General features: G+C 39.9%; 1 protein-coding gene across 1 annotated transcript in view; it reads right to left on the reverse strand.

Moving 5' to 3' along the window:
* The window catches only part of grik4 (glutamate receptor, ionotropic, kainate 4), a 1,339,327-nt gene that overhangs the window by 364,982 nt on the left and 951,538 nt on the right, over window positions 1-22,807 (reverse strand). Inside the window, exon 8 of the mRNA XM_034169301.1 lies at window positions 4,053-4,214. Within this exon, the coding sequence (XP_034025192.1) occupies window positions 4,053-4,214 (162 nt within the window). The remainder of the gene's footprint in view (window positions 1-4,052; window positions 4,215-22,807) is intronic.

Here is a 22,807-nt window from a genome sequence, read left to right on the forward strand (position 1 = left end):
TGGTATCATCTGCAAACAGAACTGCCTTAAACAGATCCGAAACTTTACATAAATCATTAATGTACAAAATAAATAATTTTGGTCCCAACACAGAACCCTGAGGAAGCCCACAAATGATGTCCAGATAAGAAGAGCAGCAATCCCCGAGTTTAACAAACTGTTTCCGGCTTTGTAAGTAATTTTTAATCCAGTTCAAAGCCACCCCTCTGATCCATACAGTTCCATCTTTTGAAATATGTTGTGATCTATTGTATCAAAGGTCTTTCTCAGATCAATAAATAAAGTTATTACTATTTCCCTTTGGTCCATATGACTACTGATCTGTTCTACTGAATCGAGCAGAGCCAGTGCAGTGGATCTACCTGCTCTAAAACCATATTGACCTTCCGTCCAGCCAGTTATGTCGGTGTATAAATTTATCCAATCTGCTCTTGGAAAGCTTTTCCAATATCTTAGAAAATTGTGACAATAGAGACACAGGCCTGTAATTTGTAAAAAGATGTTTTGTTTACGACCAGATTTAAATAAAGGTATCACTTTTGCCACTTTCATACTGTTTGGAACAATTCCAGTTTGAAATGATTTATTAAAAATATATGCTAATGGTTTTGCAATTTCAGTAATTATTTGTTTTACTAAAGACATATGTACATCATTATGATCCCTTGACTTTTTACTTTTACATGTACCAACTACCTTAATAATTTCCCTTTCCTCTACTGGACCAAGAAACATTGTGTGTGGATTTCTGTCAATTAATTGCTGATTTTCCCATGGGCTGTGTGGAATTTCAGCTGCCAGAGCTGGCCCAACATTAGCAAAGAATTTATTAAAATTATCCACTACTTGACTCATGTCATATTCATCTTTGTTCTTATACGTAAAATATGTTGGATAGTTATTTGATTTGGATTTATTTGTTATAATAGTATTCAATATTTTCCACGGTTTCCTTTAGGTTGTTTTATTATCATTTAGTATTTTTCCAAAGTATGATTTTTTTTTTTACAATTCTGCATGATAGTTGTTAATTTATTTTTATAGTCCTTATATTTAATCTCTGCCTCTCTTGATTTAGTTTTAATGAATTCTCTGTATAGCATTTTTTTCTTGAAAGCCTTTTGAAAACCTTTAGTTATCCATGGATGAGCTTTATATTTATTCTTCTTACTATACTGTATAACTGGACAATTTTTTTGTTGTATATATTGAGAAATATGTTTTCAAATTCTGAATATGCCAAGTTAGCATCCTGTTTTGTGTAAATGGGATTATTATATTATTATAATTCAGTAAGTAAATCATGTTTTAAGACTGTAATAGCTTCTTCAGATTCCAAATGCTTACAATATTGTATTTTCTCAGTACATTTGCTATTTAAGTCTTGATCAATTACTGTAAAAATTGGTAAATGGTCACTGACATCATTAATTAATAAGCCACTTAGTGTTTTGGTATCAGTATCATTTGTAAATATATTATCAATCAGAGTAGCTGAATGTGAAGTTATTCTTGAAGGCCTCATGATTTTTGGATATAAATTTAAACTGTAGTATTAATGAAATCTTCTATCACTTTATGCTGATGTGGATTTAAAAGATCAATATTTATATCTCCACAAACAAATACTCATTTGTTATCCATCTGTGAAAAGTATTTCTCAATCCATTTTTTGAAACTCTTCAATTTTAGAACCCGGAGTTCTATATATGCATCTAATAATGATATTTTTACCTTTTTCCATGCATATTTCAACTGTCATGCATTCCAACAAATTTTCCACAGCCATTGTCAAATGATCTTTAATTTTGTATTTTTGTCAACATATAATGCTACTCCTCCTCTATTTTGCCTATTCAAATGATTGAACTCATAACCTTCCAATTTGTAATTCCTATCATCAACCTCTGCAAGCCAAGTTTCTGATATGGCAATTATACTAAAAGGATGATGAAAACTGTTTTAAATCATCTTTGATATTCCCCAAATTTTTGTACATACTCCTACTGTTAAAGTGGATTACTGATAATTTCCTGTCATTTGAAATGTGGTTGTTGTATTGTTCATCTGTGTAATACTGACAATTACTATTTCTAAAGGAATAGAAAAGATTATCTGGATCTAGCTCATATTCCATATCCTGTATATGGTGCTCAGTATACTGAAAAGATTGTAATTCCTGCACAGAAGTAAAATCAAAGGAATCAGCTGTCATCATATAATTAAAAAGAAAAGTCCACAAACCAACCCCCCCAAAAAGCAGTCAAATTAGGTCTCACTCCATAGTGTATACACACACACATAATATGAAAGTCATTTTCCAGAACTGTTTATACCAAAGGTCATTTGACAGCACAAACATAACCACACTGGCCCATAAAATTGGGCCAATACACCTGATGTAATGTCACTCAAAAGTGAAATATGCATGCATGACTGACTGACTGACTGACCAATTGAGAAAGTCCCACCCATAATGACATCTAGCCCACTGCCTGCGACATGTTTAGTTAACAAAATAAATATATAAATCACATTTGTAAGCTGGTCATAAACCTGAAAACCAAACAGTGATTCACTGTCATGTACGAGGTCTGTTAGAAAACTATATGGATTTGAATCATGTGCGCTTGCATCAGCCAAGCTTGAACCTTCGTGCGCATGCGTGAGTTTTTTCACACCTGTCGGTTGCGTTATTCGCCTGTGAGCACGCTTTGAGTGAGCAGTGGTCCACCCCCCTCGTCGGATTTTCATTGCGAGGAAAATGTCTGAACGATTTGGAGCTTTGCTGCATCAAATTTTTCCAGAAACTGTGAGAGACAGCCAGGTGGAAACCATTCGGAAGATTCAGACGGCTTTCAGGGACGATTCTATGGGGATCACACAGAGTGTTACAACCGGTTTAAAGACGGCGCACAATGGCGGAGGGCGCGCCACGCTCCGAGCGGCGATCAACAGGCTGAAACGACCAGATCATTTCCAAAGTGAACGCTGTGTTGATCCGAGACATCGTCTGACTACCAGAGAAATGGCAGAAGATGTGGACATAGCACTTTTTTGGCACATTCCACTGTTACAGGAGTTTTTGGTGGACCACTGCTCACTCAAAGCGTGCTCACAGGCGAATGACGCAACCGGCAGGCGTGAAAAAACTCACGCATGCGCACGAAGGTTCAAGCTTGGCTGATGCAAGCGCAAATGATTCAAATCCATATAGTTTTTGCAAAAAATAAAAAGGTCGGATAGTTTTCTAACAGACCTCGTATATATGTATTTGGACAGTGTCACAATAGCAAGAAGGAAGTGATGTCACCTGTGCAGGCGGTGGATATGATGGAACAGCTGCGATACAGAGCTTGTGTCATCATGTTGACACCATACCCTCCAAATATTGAACACATTGGCACGAGTGCTTGCGTAACATGCTGCTGTGACAGTCCATTAAGGAGCATCCCAACTGTTCCACTTCCTTCATTTGAACAGGACTATACATTGGCTGGAATAAGCGTTAAGAAGATGCAAAAGCAGGCGTCTACCTGAGATGCTGATTTATCAGCTTTAGAAAGGTAAGGGGACAGCAAGCAATATAATATTCCTGTGGCGGAATATTATATTTAATCTTGTTTCACTGAATTGTCTTCCTTTTTATTATGCTGCTGCCACTTAAATTTAAAACAATAATAATGAAAACCAACCACACAAAAAAAGAAACAAAAATCCTGTGGTGGGTGCTGCTGCTCAACAGCCACATTGAGCAATGATTCCACAGCATAAAAACACTCAGATGAAAATAGTGGGCGGACAATGACATTATCAGCCTGTCCTTCATTATCAACCCAGCTTTGACAAGCCATTATAGAGTATCAGCATCCATATAAAGTAATAGATTCCACCATGGAATACTCTAGTCTAGTACATGATAAAAATGATGTTTAAACATGTCTCTATTTCACCACAGCTCCCCCTCAAGCCTCGACTTCTAAAACATTCCAATGCATTTGTTTTTGTTTTTGTGTGTGTGTGTGTTTTCGTGTTGTGTTTTGTGCACTCACTGGCGTGCCAGCGAAGGGCGCATGGTCACAGTTCTCCTGCCAGGACCGGTTGAGGCTGAGCACAAAATCCTGGAAGAAGGGATGAGTGCTGTTGAAGACTGAAAACCCAAGTATGTTGACGCGCTGGTCTGCCACGTCATCCAGTCGAAGCAGAGAGAATTCCTGGAGAGCAAAATCAGACAGAGGGAGACATTTGGTGAGCGGCGATGTCTTCCATGAGCTAATAAATCCCATCACCGTCCTGTTTAAATAAACAGCAGACGATGATAATGTCAAGGTAAAGAGGGCAAATGTTAATCAATCGTGTTTACATCCGATTTAATGTTTCCCGCCGCATTTTCATTAACTGGCATTATTCCAGTTGATTGGCATGGGAAAGCTGCAGCAATCTGTCCATTTCCAGGATTTAGCTCTGCGCCACTGTACAAATCATGCATTTTACATCGGCCATATGAGCTTCCTGACACAAAGGTCATTTTGCGAATTCTGGTTAGCAATGCTCATTAGCAGGAGTTGGAGAGACGGACAGGAAAAATAAGGACACTGGAGACCATTAGAAAATTGAGAAATGTGAGGGAGAAATCCACAGTATATTGAAATGATCCAGGTTTGGCAGGAGAAGAATTTGTTACTTAGCTTCACAGACAAGCTGGTTTCCCTGCAACGATAGACGGGGGCGAGGTAGCGATAAGAAACAGCCTTGGCTGGTGTTCTGTTGGGGGGGGGGGGGGGGGGTGGATGTCTCCTGAAGGTTAATAGAGGTGTCAGACCCCAACACCCCCCCCCCCCCCCCCCCCCTCAGTTGGCAGCCTTTGCCTGGCAGCGTCTGTACCATCCATCTCATGACAGCCAGACCAAACCCAGTCTACCTACGTGTCTGTCTGTCAGCAAGGCCAGGAGATAAGAGGAGCTGCAGGAGATGGTGTGATGTGGAGGTGGAACGGAGAGCAAAAATGCTGGGTGTGGAAGGAAAGACGATGGAGGTGACACTACGGCAAAGGAGATGGTGGAGAAAGAGATCAAATAGTGGAAACGCACGTTGTGGGTTCAAATGGAGTGCAGCAAAACAAAATTAAGATCAACTTTCAGTACACGAGGGAACTTCAAAAATGTCTCAACCTCAACCAGAAAACGTCACAGGAAAAGAATGTTCTTGCATTATTTTCCAACATAGTCTCCCTGAACTTCAACACACTTGGTCCACCGATGTTCAGGCTTGCTTATCCCGTCGCAGACGGTGTTCACATTTTGAGCCTCTGGGTATTCCTGCTTCCGGGTGAGACAGAGAACTTTTTGAAATACCCTCGTATGACCTCTTTTTTTTTTTCAATTACAATGCAGTGGACTTGGAAAACCCAAACACTGTTTGAGGAGCCTGGAGTTCTGTGGCAGATTTTAATTATTTCCACACAATTGCACTGGGCTTTAATGAGTAAATGGTGAGAAGTTTGATCTCTCTGGTTGTGGAATCCCTTCCCTGGCTGTAGGACACCTTAGAATTGAATCTAAAACAGTTTCTAATCAATGACTGGAGCAGGGGTCACCAACCCTGTTCCTGGAGGACACCTATCCTGCATGTTTTCCAAGTCTACCTACTTAAGTCACCCCTGATTTTTTAAAAGTGGTGTTTTCCAGCTCTTGATTGGCTGAGAACACCTGATAGAGTTAATTGCCTGGAAGTGGAACAGGGAGAGTTAGAAAACTTGCATGGCAGGTGCCCTCCAGGAACATGGTTGGTGACTCCTGGCCTGGAGCATATCTGGGGTTGGTTTCAAGTTATATTACACTTCGTCTTTTTATTAATCTCCTTGTAACTCAGTGCTTAGCTTAGCTTGGGAATGTGATTCCCAAAAGGTGGGCCACGGCCTCCTGGTGGGCCATGAAGATACTGCAGGTGGGAGAATGTTTAATGACAAGTCATTGAAATTAATTCAGGTAATTTAAAAATTAAGGTTCTTAATCCACATGTTGTTCTCAGTGTGCAGTTGAGCACCTCTTGTATGGCAGCACACTGACACTGGCGTGTGTGTGTGTGTCTGAATGAGTGAAGATAAGGCATTGTGGTAAAGCACTTTGAGCTTCTGATTCAGATGGAAAAGTGCTATATAAACGTTGTCCACTTTGAACTAATTCAAAAAAGTCTGATTTTCAATTTTGTAATAAAATTTAAAATGACTAAAAAATACTATTCCTACAAGAGTTATTGGTATGAGTAGGAGTAATAATAATGACAATAACAAAACAAAGCCATGGAATTTAAATTATGTTTTATTCTTTAATTATCTGATATAGTTTAACATTACTCTCTCTCTCTCTCTCTCTCTCTCTCTCTCTCTCTCTCTCTCTCTCTCTCTCTCTCTCTCTCTCTCTATCTATCTATATATATATATATATATATATATATATATATATATATATATATATATATATATATATATATATATGTGGAAATACTTGTATTTTCTAGATAATTATTACCGCTAAATGAAATGTCAAATGAGCTGACAATTCCGAATCAATAAAGAATTATGAAAATATTGTTGTATCATGCTTTATTTTTGGTGCCATATTCCCTGACGAATTAAGTCACAAACATGGGGAAATTATCTTGATTTTTATCTGCTGCTGATAAATGCTCAGAAACATGAACCTGTCAGAAAAGTCGACTTTGGTGACATCTTGTGAGGCAACGTCCCCTCAGTGACATTATCGGAATGAATAAGAAAGCCAGGACTTTTTGGAGCTCAAAATCTTGTGAACTTTGACAGTAAATATGTCAAAATGGTGAACAGGTCTGTTTTGGAAGGGTCCATCAAGAGGAAGAAAGTGGGCGCTCTTTTTTTTGTTTAAGTACCTCAGACAGTAATGAAGCCAAGCACAGAGTGAGATTGGTCTTCAAAAAGGATCTAACCACAGATTCTATCCTTTCCATTTGTGTTGCCAGTAAAACTCTAACAAAGCCTGTTTCCTTTCCCGAAAGCGTGGAACCGGCTGTGTTTGTGGTTTTTGGTTGAGGAAGCCACATCTGTGATCATGGAGAGTCGGAGGCTTTGTGGCGGAGAGTGACAGTGGTGACCACTGATAACAGGAGAGCTCTGACATAGACCAGCTTCTAGCTGTTTTTTTTTTGTGTGTGTGTGTGTTATCGGTGTGTGGACTGTGGACTAAGCTAAGGCAGGTTAAGCTACCAGGAGCTGGTGAGTGTGGTGGAGGAATGCCATTTACTGTGGACAAATGACAGCGACACACAGTGGAATAACACTATGTAACACAATTTTTGTTCCTGGCTTCTATGTGTTATATTTCAACTGCTTATGTCTAAAGTATATGGAAAAGTGACTACATTCAGCACAAACTTTGATTTAATTTTTTTTTTTACGTTCTAGAAAGTTCTAAAAGTTTCTTGAAATTTCTAGATAATTCTGGAAACTTCTAGAAAATTCTGGACAGTTCTAGCAGTTAAAGAATATTCTAGAAGACTACTCAGTAGTAGTGAAGGCGAATCAAGAATATTCTTGAAAACAAACAAATTTCAAAATATCATTGTCCTGATCACAGAAGTAAAGTTTCTGTGGAATAACAGCTATTTTCTATTTCTTTAAGGCATAACAGGTTAGGAAAACACACTGTGTACCCAGAAACAAACCAAAAATAAAAATTTGTTACATAGTGTAATTCTACATGGCTCTGTGTGCGAACCGGACCCGGCGCCACAAGGGGGCGTTTGGGGGCGACGCCCCCTCACGTCATCAATCCCGCCCCTTCGGATGTGAGAGTTATCAAAAAATAAAAAGAAAAAAAGAAAGAAAAAGAAATACTGGAAAATATAGCAAAATATTAGTTATTCAATATTATTATCACTTTACCGGGGCGTTGCTGGGCCGGTGTCGTAGATTTACGTTGACGGTACCTGGCTATACCCCCCAGCTATGCATAAACAAATGACGTCATAATGCGCGCGCAGCCCAAGAACTGTCCACAGAGGGGTTGGGGGGGGGGGGGGGGGGGGCTGTCTGCAGAGGAAAAGATGAAAATGCGAGAAGTGTGTTTTGGTCCCAATATGGATATTCCGGATGATTTTCTCATGGATAGTATGACAATGAACAGCAGCTAAAGCAGCCAGCTTGATGAGGATGCACTGCCTAAATTGGAGAGCAGCGCACACCAGCTAGCCGACACGACAAAAGTTAAGTGAGCCAACTTTTTATGTATGTGTTACGTGTTGTGTATCTCAGTAAAAAGTGATAATAATGCAAATAACATGCTGTTGTCGTGCGGCATGCATTTTCTTAGTCCCTCCATTCACGACCAGTCGCCTGCAATAACAGATATTAAAGTTATGTACTGTTGTAAATATATCTACATGAAAGGTTTATCTTTGACCCGTTGTGTGACTGTCATGCCCAATTGCGCTGTGTTTGCGCTTGTGATGGAGGGCTGTATGTGGGGTTAATCTACTGTCCCGTGTCGTTTCTCAGATCAGTTGTTGGTTTGGTTTTGTGGTATGCAGGAGATCACTTGACCGAGGGTCTATACGTTCAAATAATAATTCAAAATATACTGTCATCACTCTTTACTCTTACTCAGTCAGTCTCTTACAACGCTGTAGCCTAAATACACGAGCTTTCCAGGAGCTCACCCAATTCATTACGCACGCTCAGAGGCATGTACAATCCGGTGCGCACTTTTTTTGGGGGGGGGGCGGGCAACCCCACCCCCTGTGATAAACTCATCACCTCCTTAATATTTTTTTCTGGCGCCGGGCCTGGTGCGAACACAGCAGGAGCGAAATCAGAAACATTGCATTCAGTGTATATAATTATTCAATCTTACTAAGACAATGATTTTTGTTTAGTCTTTTTCTGTATACACCACAGGTTACATGGACATATGTTGATCGCTAAATACAAGAACTTGAATGGCCAAATTAAAGCCATGTCACATTTGTCGACAAAAACTAACCTGGATTGACAGTGTGTACTGGTGTCAGTCATGAAGTGGACGGTAGCTGAACACAGCCGGAGTGATTTTCAGGCAGCTAATAGTCTGACGTTATGTCATCATTTTTGATCAAAATGCTCTTAATTTCTCATGCATTTTTCAGATGCACTCTGGGTTATTTTACTTTAATCAGGTTTATCAGGGGCCACATAGGTTAAAGAGTTGGAAGTAATGATTCATAATTAGGGAGTAACCCTGTTGTGTCTGATGATTTGCGGACATTCATGCTGGTTATACCGTTGCCAACTGAGCTTTATTTAAAAAGGAGTTTTAAAATGGATATTTGTGACTGTATAACAGCATGAACGTCCGCAAATCATCAGACACAAGGGGGTTATTCCCATTCTAATCCAATTCCATTATCTGCACAGTTAATTTTTCTGTAGGTAATTCGGTTGGTGAGGCTTACTGTGAGGCATCGTCGCTCCAACAGCGGTCAGAGCGCAGAGTGAAAATTTGAAAATCCATCAGATGTGAAACAGTAATTCTGTATCAGAATCCACATCAATAATTTCATATGGTATCTTAAATTCACCCATTTCGGCGGTGTCGGGACACAACAATCTCTCGCTCTCAGCTAACAGCGCTAACAGCTAGCGGCGCCTGCGGCCAGTGTTCTGTTGACTCGTGCGTCTCGTCGCATAAATCGACAGTTCCGTGTCCTGACAATACTGCGCATGCGTGCGCAGTTGCGTCCTCCATGCAACAGTGGAGGATGCAGTTGCGCAGTAACTGTCCTCCTTGCGCGGAGGACAAGAATGATATTTGACAGGATTGGCATCTCATTAGAACACAGGTCAGGGCGCGGAGTAATACATCCAAATGTGAAACGGTTGAATATCTTGCCACTGTTACTCCGATATTATGTGGTCTGAAATCTCACAGGATTAACCAATCAGATTTGTGAAAAAATGGAATTGGATTAGAATCTGGAAGATATTTTTTTTAAAACATAGTGTTGACTGGAATGGGATATGCCCTTTAAGTTTGGTGATGGTGGGTCTAAAGTAGGTCGATCTGAGACCAGAGGGCACTCAGTTTGATACCCAGTCAGACAGGAAATCACTTAATCACTTGTCCCTTGGGCAAAGTCCTTCATGTTGGTACTGGTCAGTACTTGGCTGCTTTCATATAGGTATGTGTGAAGTATTATTGGAAAGTGCTTTGAGCATATGCATTGTGTGGAAAAACTCATTTACCTTCAGTCAATGTATGGGTTACTAATTGTCACTTTTAAAGACCAAGTTAAAAAGAAAAGGTGGTCGAGCCTTTTCATTAAACTCTGGAAAGACATTCCTGAGGAGATCAGCCACACAAAATCACACAATGTCTTTGAGGCGTTTTAAACACAGTTTTAACACAAAATTTTACTTCTGTTATTTGTAGTACTACTGTGATGGTGTCAATTCCAACTGCACCTACAATTTGAACAAGAAATTTGTAATTTTCCAACATAAACATTGCAATGTTCCTAGTTATTCATTTATTTCATTCATTCATTTATTCATTTATTCTATTCAGTTATTCAAAATGAGTATCTGACAGTCATACAGCTTCCTGGAGAAGTGTCACAGAGAAGGATATTCTTAAAAAAAAAAAGAAAAAAAAAAAGGTGAAATTTCAGCTCCAATTTGCTGGAAGGTGCAGAAGAGACTCGAGCTAAAATCCTTCTCTGTTCCACTATATCAATATTCAGTAGCTTGGAAATGTTCATGTGTCCATCTCCTGAGTTGTCAAAAGAAAACCGGCTTCCAAATATGCTGATCAGGACTGTGTATCAGCATCTCTTTTGGGGGAAAAAAATGAAAGGCAATGAATGAATGAATAAACTAGAGCACCAAACTCGTAGAATGCAAACCTCCGCCAACACTAGTTTCCAAGTCCACAAATTTTTACCTTGGAAATTTTTTTCAAGGTCAAAGTCCTCTTAGAAGTGACTTTTCACAAGCTCAAATATAATACAAAATATAGATCAAAAGGGCTTTTCAGTGTTAAAATCAAATATCCGCTAAATCGGAAAATGAATGAGATGCGGCTCAAACTGAGTGTATTCATTGAGAGTACCAGTTTGCACCTCATTAACACAAATTAGTGTAATTGAGGCACTTTTGATTGAGATATCATGCAAAATGTACATCAAATGGGCTTTTCAATATTAAATTCAAATGTCCACAAAATCCACATTCCGGATCAGAGCTGGATCAAACTTTGTCAGGTGATAGTGAGCGCCAGTCTGCACATCACCTAAAAATATGGGAGTGATTGATTGAACTATAATTTAAATCTACATTATATGGGGGTTTTTGGTGTTAAATTTAAATGGCCACAAAACCTGTGATCTGGATCAGATCAAACTTTGGCAGTCAATAAAGTATACCATCCTACATAACACTGTCAAATATGAAAGGCATGTGATCCTTATTGACAGAGTTATGAATTTTTGAAAATTAATTCAATGTTAAAGATAGGGATTTCTCCAATTATACAAGATTTTTCTGGACTTTCCCCTTTGACCTAGAAAACTGAATCAGTTCTTGCCTATCAGGATATTAATCTTCAGTAAAACTTTCATAATGATATATGAAAAATTGTGGGCTCCAGGCTGTTCACAGACAGACAGACAAACAAACAAACAAGGGCAAAAACATAACCTCCACCCATCTTTGTTGGCAGATGTAATAATCAATCAAACCTGTTTGTTAAAAAGTCAAATTCATGTGTCATTTTTACCCATCTCCCATTAACAAGCTCCACTTTTTCCCCAAGGAAAAGTCAAAGTCAAAGTGACTGTGTTGGGTCCTTCTATCATCCTGTCTGGCAACATTTAACACTTCAATAACAAAAGTAAATATTTTCTATACTGAAACCATGTGTGAAAATAATTATCTGTTTGATAATCTGCTGTCCTCCTTCAACAAACCTTCCCCATTTTCTGACAAACCCCTGAAGGACTAGGTTCAAATCTTGGTAATCTTCTGGTGTGCAGAGGGGGAAGATTAACTGGCTCTTGGATATATCAAAGCTTAAAAGACTGAGGCACAGATCTACCAATCACAGAAACATGAAAAACAGTAAAATGGTGTTTTTTTAAATGTGTAAGTGGAAAATTGATGATTCAACAAATTAGATAAAAAGAGTGAACAGGAAGAGGAAACATGAATTAACTGTCAAGCTTGCAGATGAAGAAAAAGCTGTTAGAGAGAATGCAATCATCAAACACTTCCTGTTCTGTGAAGACATCGGTGTGCGACCAAAGTGCACTCAGAGGTAGAATATTGATTTTAAGTGGGAGGTCCGTGTTCTCCAACGCCAACATCTCAGAATGATTCCAAAAAGAAAGAAGATCTGCTGCGCACCTTGTCCACAAGTTAAACACCAGTGACTCCGGTAGCCTGAGGATTACAAAACCTGTCTGCTCATTGTGCAACAGCAGCGTCGGGTGCCGCACTGTGCAAGCCAAGAAAACCTTTATTTTGTTACAATGTTACTGAGCAGTCAAGGCAGTAGCTGGCCCTGTTTTCATCTCCAACAGTGGCAGTAATTATTGGTGTTTGCCATGCTTTGTTAAAAATTGCATTCAGAAGATTTTCAGATTGTGGGCTTGTGGCAGGCGATCACCTTAGTATTTCTTCTGTTTTTCTTGTTGCTTAATGCTGACAAATTATACTGTATTTGTTGCCTTTCTGATGCCTGATTCTGTTTTTATTTCTCTCTGTTTGAGGTGCGGCTCCATCCAGAGATGAGTGTGGTGTCTGTTTCTGAAACCCTCCTGTCCTGCGCACCAGCAAAATTTCCTGTATATTCATTTTGTGCATTGTTTTGTAAATTATGTCAGTAGCATGGCCCAAGCAGAGGGTCACCCTTTGAGTGTGGTCTGCTTGAGGTTTCTTCCTCAATTCATCAGAGGGAGTTTTTCCTTACCACTGTCACTTGTTTGCTTGCTCCCGGGGCTGGTAAGGTTAGACTTCACTTGTGTGAGGCGGCTTGAGGTAACTTTGTTGTGATTTGGCGCTATATAAATGAAAATAAATTGAAATAAATTGAAATTGAAAATTGTGAGATCCTCATACATTAACAGCAATGTCAGAATTTTCTAAAGTTGAGCACAGTCAACGTCTGGTGTGCATATATAATTATACAGTGGAATGGGTGTCAAAATCCAACCACCTTATCCATGTCATGATATACCTGGATGGGGTGAAATGTGGTTGGGACCCTGAAGTTCCAACATGAACCCTGAGCGTGACGCTAACAGGGTTCTGGTGAAACAAGAAGTCCTCAACGGCAGACCAAGCAGAGGAGGTCCTCAGAACTCAGTCGCATGGGATTTCCCAGTCATTGGACCAGGCTACGGATCTGTCAAGGACTCGTTGGCATGTAACAACATTCCCACATTAAACAAACCCACTCACAGGCACTTCTAGATCAATCCTGGATGTAGATATCTCATCCGGGAATCGGTCAAGAGATGATCTTCCACACCACTGAGTAACTGATATGAAGGTGACAGTGGAATGTTCAGATGCACTTCACAAATGCAGATTATGACGTATGAACACTTTGCGTGGACTCACTAATAGACACAATGTCACTTAACTTTTTCACATGGCCGATCTCCGCTTGTGCACATTGATGGGTTACATTCAGATCTGTTTCCTCACCAGAAAATCTCTCACTTAAACCCACTTGTGTCTTAAAGGGAATGACAGATAATGTTACGAGCAAAACATGGTGAATTATTTGTTTTTTGCCACCTGCTGGAGGGGTGCCTTCCTTCATGTATAAATGATCTGAGTACAACTTTAGACCCCAGTGTAGAGAACAACACTGGGGTAAAGGTTAACCAGTCTTTATTAGCTGCTGATATAACTGCAGACTTCAGCACTCAAATGTTGAGGAGTCCTGTCAGGAAAGATCTCTTTGTGGGAACAGGCTGAAGGGTCAACTGTGGACACAAGCGGAGGACTGGCGCACACCAGGAAGTAAGTCTGCAAGGCAACAGTGTCTGTGTTAGAAACAACAATCCAGCTAACCAGCGAATCAGGCATAAGGTCAAAACACAGAGCTCAATCATCCCACAAAGATAATCCAGAGATTGGTGGGCATGGCTTGATAAACACAAGCTGACAACATAGGTCAGCAACAGGGACACAAATATGGAAGAAGAGCATGAGGAAGCGCTTTGAGGCAGCTTCATTGTGATTTGGTGCTTTAAATAAAATGAAGTGAATTGAAAAAAGCAGATATGGGTGGTAGACAATCTGGCACCTGAGAGAGGGGCTATGAACGGCTAAATAAAGTCTAATTCCATCAAACATGGAACTGAGTGTGCATATGAACAGGAAGGCTGAGTGTTCATGGAAAGGAAGTAAAGCAAAGGAAAAGCACAAGGAACAGACATGTCAGAATAAAAGCATCACAACTAAAGTCACAAATAACGAAAAGAAACCAGGAGTGATGAAACAAAAGCACCAGAGACATGATTACAGCGTGAATGTGACGTGCGAGTGAACGTAAGATAGCAAATATAGGGAAAAACATGATATCTACTATGTCCACCACCAACAACAGAACAGGAATGTAAAACTAGAAGACTATAATGCCTGAATAGATCCTTGTCATTTTACTGGTGGTTCGTATGTCAGGCGATAAGGATCATTTGTCCCATTTGCTATTGTGTTCCTTTGAGCTTGCAAATTTGGTACCATTTACTGTGCAGTTTTGGTTCCATATGTTTTGTACCATTGCACGGTGCCATCACCGTGCACACTCACACATGGCTGGGCTTGATTTATTAACGGTGCTCATTCTTGCAACACAGAAAAACAAATCGAGTACGCTGGATGCCGCCTGGAGGCATTTGCAGTATTCACTGGGATGTCTCTACCTGAAGTACAAGTGCTGTTGGATTAAGAGCTCTACAAATTTCCGACATGATTTTTCAGTGGACTGCAGAAAGCAGACAGCAGTCTGATGTGAAGAAGTCAACACATGGCATCAGGTATGGACTACATTGTCAGGATTGTTAGGAGTTACATAAAACAAATAATGAATGTTTTTTCCATTTGTGCAATGGAAAGAATATTTCACTGCCCCGTTGAATGGAACATTCAATCTTTCACATCATGAAATATTCTTACCATTGCACTCAAAAATATTCAATAACTGTATATTAACTGTATATTAACCAAGATTCACCAAGTAAATGGGGACAATAACAAATTTTGTCTATACTGCAAATTACTCCTGACAACGTCAAAACACTGTTTTGAAACCTTTGAAACACCCATGATTCAAATATTGTTTGGACGTTCAAGTGACAACACTTGCTGAACCAGTGAATTCATGAATCATGAATTAAACATTTAAAGGCTGCAGTCAGCACAACACATTCTTCAATTTCTACATATATAATGATAGATTTTACACTATTTTACATCTGCAAATTTTATTGTTTATAATGAGATGAGCACTTGTTTGCCATCATAACATGATGGCATCTCTCCATTTTAATATAATAATTATCATTTATCTCTGTTGATACAAGAACAGCATGAAGATGATGTTTTCAGTTTAGAAAACAGCACAGAAATATTTAAATCTTTTATTTCAACATGGATTTGATCTCCACCGTGAGAGAACAGTTTGAAATAAAGTGTCAAGGCAGCAGGAAGAACTGTCGCTTTGTAATGGGACAGTAATGTTTTTACCAGGTGGGTGTTTGTACTTTCTCATGGCTTTGCAGTGGTGCACAAACAAAACTGAATTTATTTGGCCAAGAAATTGTACATGTTGATTTCTCATTTGTAGAAAAACTGTTCAGAGCAGCTTTATCGCAGTCGTGGGAAGAAAGCTGCTTCAAGTTACACAAAGCTGTTATTTCTTTTTCTTTTCTCTTTTTGTGATGCATGAAGTTATTTACTGTTTGAAAATTCACCAACCCAAAACAAACACACAGGAAAAAGAAAGAAAGAAAGAAAGAAAGAAAATTCCAGCTCACAGGCCCACTATATTTTAGTTGTTTGAGGTCAGTGGGCCTCATGTATCAACGTTGCGCACTTGTGGCGTAAATTTACGGTGTAAATTTGAAGTACACCAAAGTGTACCGTGACATGTATCAAGCAGTGCGCACCTGCCCATTTCCGGCATACGCCTGAAGCGACCTTGATAAATGCGGCGGGTTAAAACAATCGTAATTATAATAAACATGCCCATAAATATTCAGACTCCGTTTCAGACACACCCTCATTTTACAACATGGAAGCCAGGTAGACGGCAAAGAAAAATAACTCCACCAATCACAACGCGTGCCAATAGAGCGTCAAAAGCGGCCGTCGTATTAACTGTTTTGTAGTATAATCAAAAAAGTGTTACAGTTCTAAAAATAGCCCGTAATACGCGAAACCGCGACGTAGTCAGCGTTATTTTTTACAATTATTATAGAAGTTTTAAAGCTGTAAAACCCCTGTAAAACCACTTTATACACTTTCTCAATCAGGCATGAACATTTTCTCACTTTTCTCTCGTGTGTAAACACTCTCAAAGTTCAAACCTTAGTAGAAAAATAAGACCAAACTGTTTTCAGGCCCAAACATTTGTTTGAGAAATAAAAATAGAATGTTTGCCTATAAATAATTATGATGGCTTTTAGAACTAACAAATTTAATTTTAACGATCAACGTACGAGGTTGGACACATAAGAAATTATTAATAGTGACTGACCAGTATTTCACAGATCGCGCCTCTGCGTCCTGGCGCCACACCTTTTTCCACTCACACCTCGCTGCAGGTGTCTGTTTCCGAGTGACAAACACAGTTATGAGTAGTTGTTGGCGCTCTTTTTTCTTCTGGGCGAGAAGATTCTTATAAACAGATACGCAGAACACAGAACACTGTTAAAAAAAAAAGGCATGCAACATTGGACTAAATACTCCACGAGACTCCGAGGCCACGACAGGTGAACGGCGTTATAGCAAGGGACCACTGTATTCTCTTTTCACATGTCAATAATTGTTGAGGTGGATATTTGCTCGCTCAATTAATAAGACACGCCTAATTTTTCAGATTTCTTTATTTTTAAAATGTATTTCTTTATTTATTTTATTGTAACAGAGGAATGGAGAAAACAAAACCTGATTGCAGCACGGGCGAAGGGAATGACAACACTACAGTTGTAATTATCAATTTCATTGTCTAAAACGATCACACCACATAAAGTTAAGCTCAGCGCTGCTCTGGCTCCAGGCTCTGGAGAAAAAGGTGAGCAGCGCTTTCTTTGCGGTCAGCGCTGTGGCCACGGATCGTGCTCGATAGACCAGCAATCCCACAAAAGCGGGATTTGTATTGATTATTATGTAGTATAATCAGGAAAGTGTTATTCATGTAACATATGCATAGATTTGTATAATGGCACTGTTTATCATGTTGATAATTTTAATTTTTATGTGGATTCCAGCGCTGGTTCATTTTGGTGTATAATTTACGCCACCTCTCGACCTGGTGTATATTTTCAGCGCAGCATACACCAACGGTCACATTGATAAATGCCAAGTGGTGCAGCCATTTTGGCGTACACCCCATATACGCTCAAATATCGCCGTACACACGTTGATACATGAGGCCCAGTGTGAGCACAAAGGTTTATATAGGTGTTTATAGGATAACTTACTGATACAGAGTCAATTTAGTGTGAACACAGTGACAAGGTTGATTCATGATGGATTTAATCATTCACGTGTCTTAAAATGTCACTCGCATCACGATCTGAATGGGCAAACGGACCAACGTTTGCATGAAAACTCACTAGTATCACCTAACGTGATGCTAACGGACGTCACATAACGTAGTGCTAATGTTAACGTGAAAAAAGCGTGACATAAGGTGATGCTAACAGGTGTCCAATAATGCAATGCTAATGTTAGCATGAGCTGAGCGCCACCACTGTGTGCAATGCATTTATAAGCCTCTTTAGCTGCTCCCTTGAATTTCACTCCGGGTCGCCATAGCAGATCCAAGGCAGATCTGCATGTTGACTAGGGACCAGTTTTATGACTCAGAAACCAGAAACATCAGTGCAGCACTGAATAAAAGATGCAAGGGTCTGTCAGACCTTATATATACACACTGATTACAAGCAAACAGCTCACAGGTGAGGATGGTTACTTTTCATAGCCATTCAAACCCCTTTTTGGCAACTTGTTTGTATTCAATCAGGCCAAAATCACCAGGATATGTAAACTTTTGATCAGGGTCATTTGGTTAGTTTCTGTTGTCATTATGATTTAAAAAGCACAAACACAGTTGTTTGCCAATAAATTGCTTCACACAATGGCTTCATATTCTGTGAAAAATAGCCAAAAAAAAAATCTTAAATTCTACCCGAGTATGGAAACTTTTGTGCGCGCACACACACACACACACACACACACACACACATACATACATATATATATATATACGAGGTCTGTGAGAAAAGTATCCGACCTTTTTATTTTATGCAAAAAAGTCCTTGTCCAACTTGTCCTTGTCAGAGGACAAGTTGGGACATGCCCAGCTCTCCACAATTTCTCTTATACTCACTCGACTGGTAAGCCACTGAACGCCGAGATAGGCATGTCCCAACTTGTCCTCTGACACTCCAAAACGGAGGTGTTCTTTGTCTCGCTGCATCAGCGGCTCCATCGTGACGCGCGAAGCTTCCGCGCGGCTTTCCACGACAAAATCTCTTGTTAAAAGTGAAATCTGCTGAAAAATAGCTGATGTCCAGCTCTTGTGATAACCAGAGAAATTGCACATGACGGTCCCGGATCGACACAGCCATCCGTTTAGAAATGATCTGGTGGTTTCTGCCTGTCGATCGCGGCTCGGAGCGTGGCATGCCGTGCGCCATTGTGGGCCGTCCTTAAAGAGGTAGTAACACTTCTTAATCTCTGTGAAGCCCATAAAATTTTCACCGAAAGCCATGTGAATTTTCCGAATGGTTTCCAGCTGCCTGTCTCTAACAGTTTCTGAAAAAATTCTGATGGAACAAAGCCCAAATCATTCCGCCATTTCCTCACAATGAAAAAACGACGAGAGGGGTGGACCAGTGCTCACTCAAAGCCTGCTCACAGGCGAATGACGCAACCGACAGGTGTGAAAAAACTCACGCATGCGCACGAAGGTTCAAGCTTGGCTGACGTAAAAACATATGAATCAAATCCATATATTTTTTGCATAAAATAAAAAGGTCGGATACTTTTCTCACAGACCTCGTATATATATATATATACATATATATATATATATATATATATAATTCATATATATATATATGAAATTCATCTGTTATTTTGCTTGCTTGCCTCTACTGGTGGTTGGCTCTCACTGCGGTATTGTATCACTTCCTGTTCCGGAGCACAGCGGTGTTTTCTGTATCTGTTAGCTGTTTAATCTGCGCAGTTAGATTGATCTAGCTATCTAGATTACGATTTGTTTCCCAGTGTAATCTTTACGTGCCTTAACTAAAGCACTCCTTCTGCTGAATCACCTCTAAATTATTTACACATTATTCACTTTGCGTGTTTTAGGAATCCGCTAGCTTAGCGTAGCTACTAGCTCTTAGCCGATTTAGCATGGCGGCTTCTCCTGTCTCTCCCGCACTTTCTGCTCTGGGTGTGAAATGTTTAGTTATTCCTCGGCCTCCTTTAGCAGTAATGGTACTTGTAATAAGTGTAGCTTATTCGTAGCTTTGGAGGCCAGGCTGGGCGAATTGGAGACTCGGCTCCGCACCGTGGAAAATTCTACAGCTAGCCAGGCCCCTGTAGTCGGTGCGGACCAAGGTAGCTTAGCCGCCGTTAGTTCCCCCCTGGCAGATCCCGAGCAGCCGGGAAAGCAGGCTGACTGGGTGACTGTGAGGAGGAAGCGTAGCCCTAAACAGAAGCCCCGTGTACACCGCCAACCCGTTCACATTTCTAACCGTTTTTCCCCACTCGACGACACACCCGCCGAGGATCAAACTCTGGTTATTGGCGACTCTGTTTTGAGAAATGTGAAGTTAGCGACACCAGCAACCATAGTCAATTGTCTTCCGGGGGCCAGAGCAGGCGACATTGAAGGAAATTTGAAACTGCTGGTTAAGGCTAAGCGTAAATTTGGTAAGATTGTAATTCACGTCGGCAGTAATGACACCCGGTTACGCCAATCGGAGGTCACTAAAATTAACATTAAATCGTGTGTAACTTTGCAAAAACAATGTCGGACTCTGTAGTTTTCTCTGGGCCCCTCCCCAATCAGACCGGGAGTGACATGTTTAGCCGCATGTTCTCCTTGAATTGCTGGCTGTCTGAGTGGTGTCCAAAAAATGAGGTGGGCTTCATAGATAATTGGCAAAGCTTCTGGGGAAAACCTGGTCTTGTTAGGAGAGACGGCATCCATCCCACTTTGGATGGAGCAGCTCTCATTTCTAGAAATCTGGCTAATTTTCTTAAATCCTCCAAACCGTGACTATCCAGGGTTGGGACCAGGAAGCAGAGTTGTAGTCTTACACACCTCTCTGCAGCTTCTCTCCCCCTGCCATCCCCTCATTACCCCATCCCCGTAGAGACGGTGCCTGCTCCCAGACTACCAATAACCAGCAAAAATCTATTTAAGCATAAAAATTCAAAAAGAAAAAATAATATAGCACCTTCAACTGCACCACAGACTAAAACAGTTAAATGTGGTCTATTAAACATTAGGTCTCTCTCTTCTAAGTCCCTGTTGGTAATGATATAATAATTGATCAACATATTGATTTATTCTGCCTAACAGAAACCTGGTTACAGCAGGATGAATATGTTAGTTTAAATGAGTCAACACCCCCGAGTCACACTAACTGTCAGAATGCTCGTAGCACGGGCCGGGGCGGTGGATTAGCAGCAATCTTCCATTCCAGCTTATTAATTAATCAAAAACCCAGACAGAGCTTTAATTCATTTGAAAGCTTGTCTCTTAGTCTTGTCCATCCAAATTGGAAGTCCCAAAAACCAGTTTTATTTCTTATTATCTATCGTCCACCTGGTCGTTACTGTGAGTTTCTCTGTGAATTTTCAGACCTTTTGTCTGACTTAGTGCTTAGCTCAGATAAGATAATTATAGTGGGCGATTTTAACATCCACACAGATGCTGAGAATGACAGCCTCAACACTGCATTTAATCTATTATTAGACTCTATTGGCTTTGCTCAAAAAGTAAATGAGTCCACCCACCACTTTAATCATATCTTAGATCTTGTTCTGACTTATGGTATGGAAATAGAAGACTTAACAGTATTCCCTGAAAACTCCCTTCTGTCTGATCATTTCTTAATAACATTTACATTTACTCTGATGGACTACCCAGCAGTAGGGAATAAGTTTCATTACACTAGAAGTCTTTCAGAAAGCGCTGTAACTAGGTTTAAGGATATGATTCCTTCTTTATGTTCTCTAATGCCATATAACAACACAGTGCAGAGTAGCTACCTAAACTCTGTAAGGGAGATAGAGTATCTCGTCAATAGTTTTACATCCTCATTGAAGACAGCTTTGGATGCTGTAGCTCCTCTGAAAAAGAGAGCTTTAAATCAGAAGTGTCTGACTCCATGGTATAACTCTCAAACTCGTAGCTTAAAGCAGATAACCCGTAAGTTGGAGAGGAAATGGCGTCTCACTAATTTAGAAGATCTTCACTTAGCCTGGAAAAAGAGTCTGTTGCTCTATAAAAAAGCCCTCCGTAAAGCTAGGACATCTTTCTACTCATCACTAATTGAAGAAAATAAGAACAACCCCAGGTTTCTTTTCAGCACTGTAGCCAGGCTGACAAAGAGTCAGAGCTCTATTGAGCTGAGTATTCCATTAACTTTAACTAGTAATGAGTTCATGACTTTCTTTGCTAACAAAATTTTAACTATTAGAGAAAAAATTACTCATAACCATCCCAAAGACGTATCGTTATCTTTGGCTGCTTTCAGTGATGCCGGTATTTGGTTAGACTCTTTCTCTCCGATTGTTCTGTCTGAGTTATTTTCATTAGTTACTTCATCCAAACCATCAACATGTTTATTAGACCCCATTCCTACCAGGCTGCTCAAGGAAGCCCTACCATTATTTAATGCTTCGATCTTAAATATGATCAATCTATCTTTGTTAGTTGGCTATGTACCACAGGCTTTTAAGGTGGCAGTAATTAAACCATTACTTAAAAAGCCATCACTTGACCCAGCTATCTTAGCTAATTATAGGCCAATCTCCAACCTTCCTTTTCTCTCAAAAATTCTTGAAAGGGTAGTTGTAAAACAGCTAACTGATCATCTGCAGAGGAATGGTCTATTTGAAGAGTTTCAGTCAGGTTTTAGAATTCATCATAGTACAGAAACAGCATTAGTGAAGGTTACAAATGATCTTCTTATGGCCTCGGACAGTGGACTCATCTCTGTGCTTGTTCTGTTAGACCTCAGTGCTGCTTTTGATACTGTTGACCATAAAATTTTATTACAGAGATTAGAGCATACCATAGGTATTAAAGGCACTGCACTGCGGTGGTTTGAATCATATTTGTCTAATAGATTACAATTTGTTCATGTAAATGGGGAATCTTCTTCACAGACTAAAGTTAATTATGGAGTTCCACAAGGTTCTGTGCTAGGACCAATTTTATTCACTTTATATATGCTTCCCTTAGGCAGTATTATTAGACGGTATTGCTTAAATTTTCATTGTTACGCAGATGATACCCAGCTTTATCTATCCATGAAG

This window comes from Thalassophryne amazonica, chromosome 4 (assembly GCF_902500255.1).
Source record: "Thalassophryne amazonica chromosome 4, fThaAma1.1, whole genome shotgun sequence".
NCBI lineage: Eukaryota > Metazoa > Chordata > Actinopteri > Batrachoidiformes > Batrachoididae > Thalassophryne > Thalassophryne amazonica.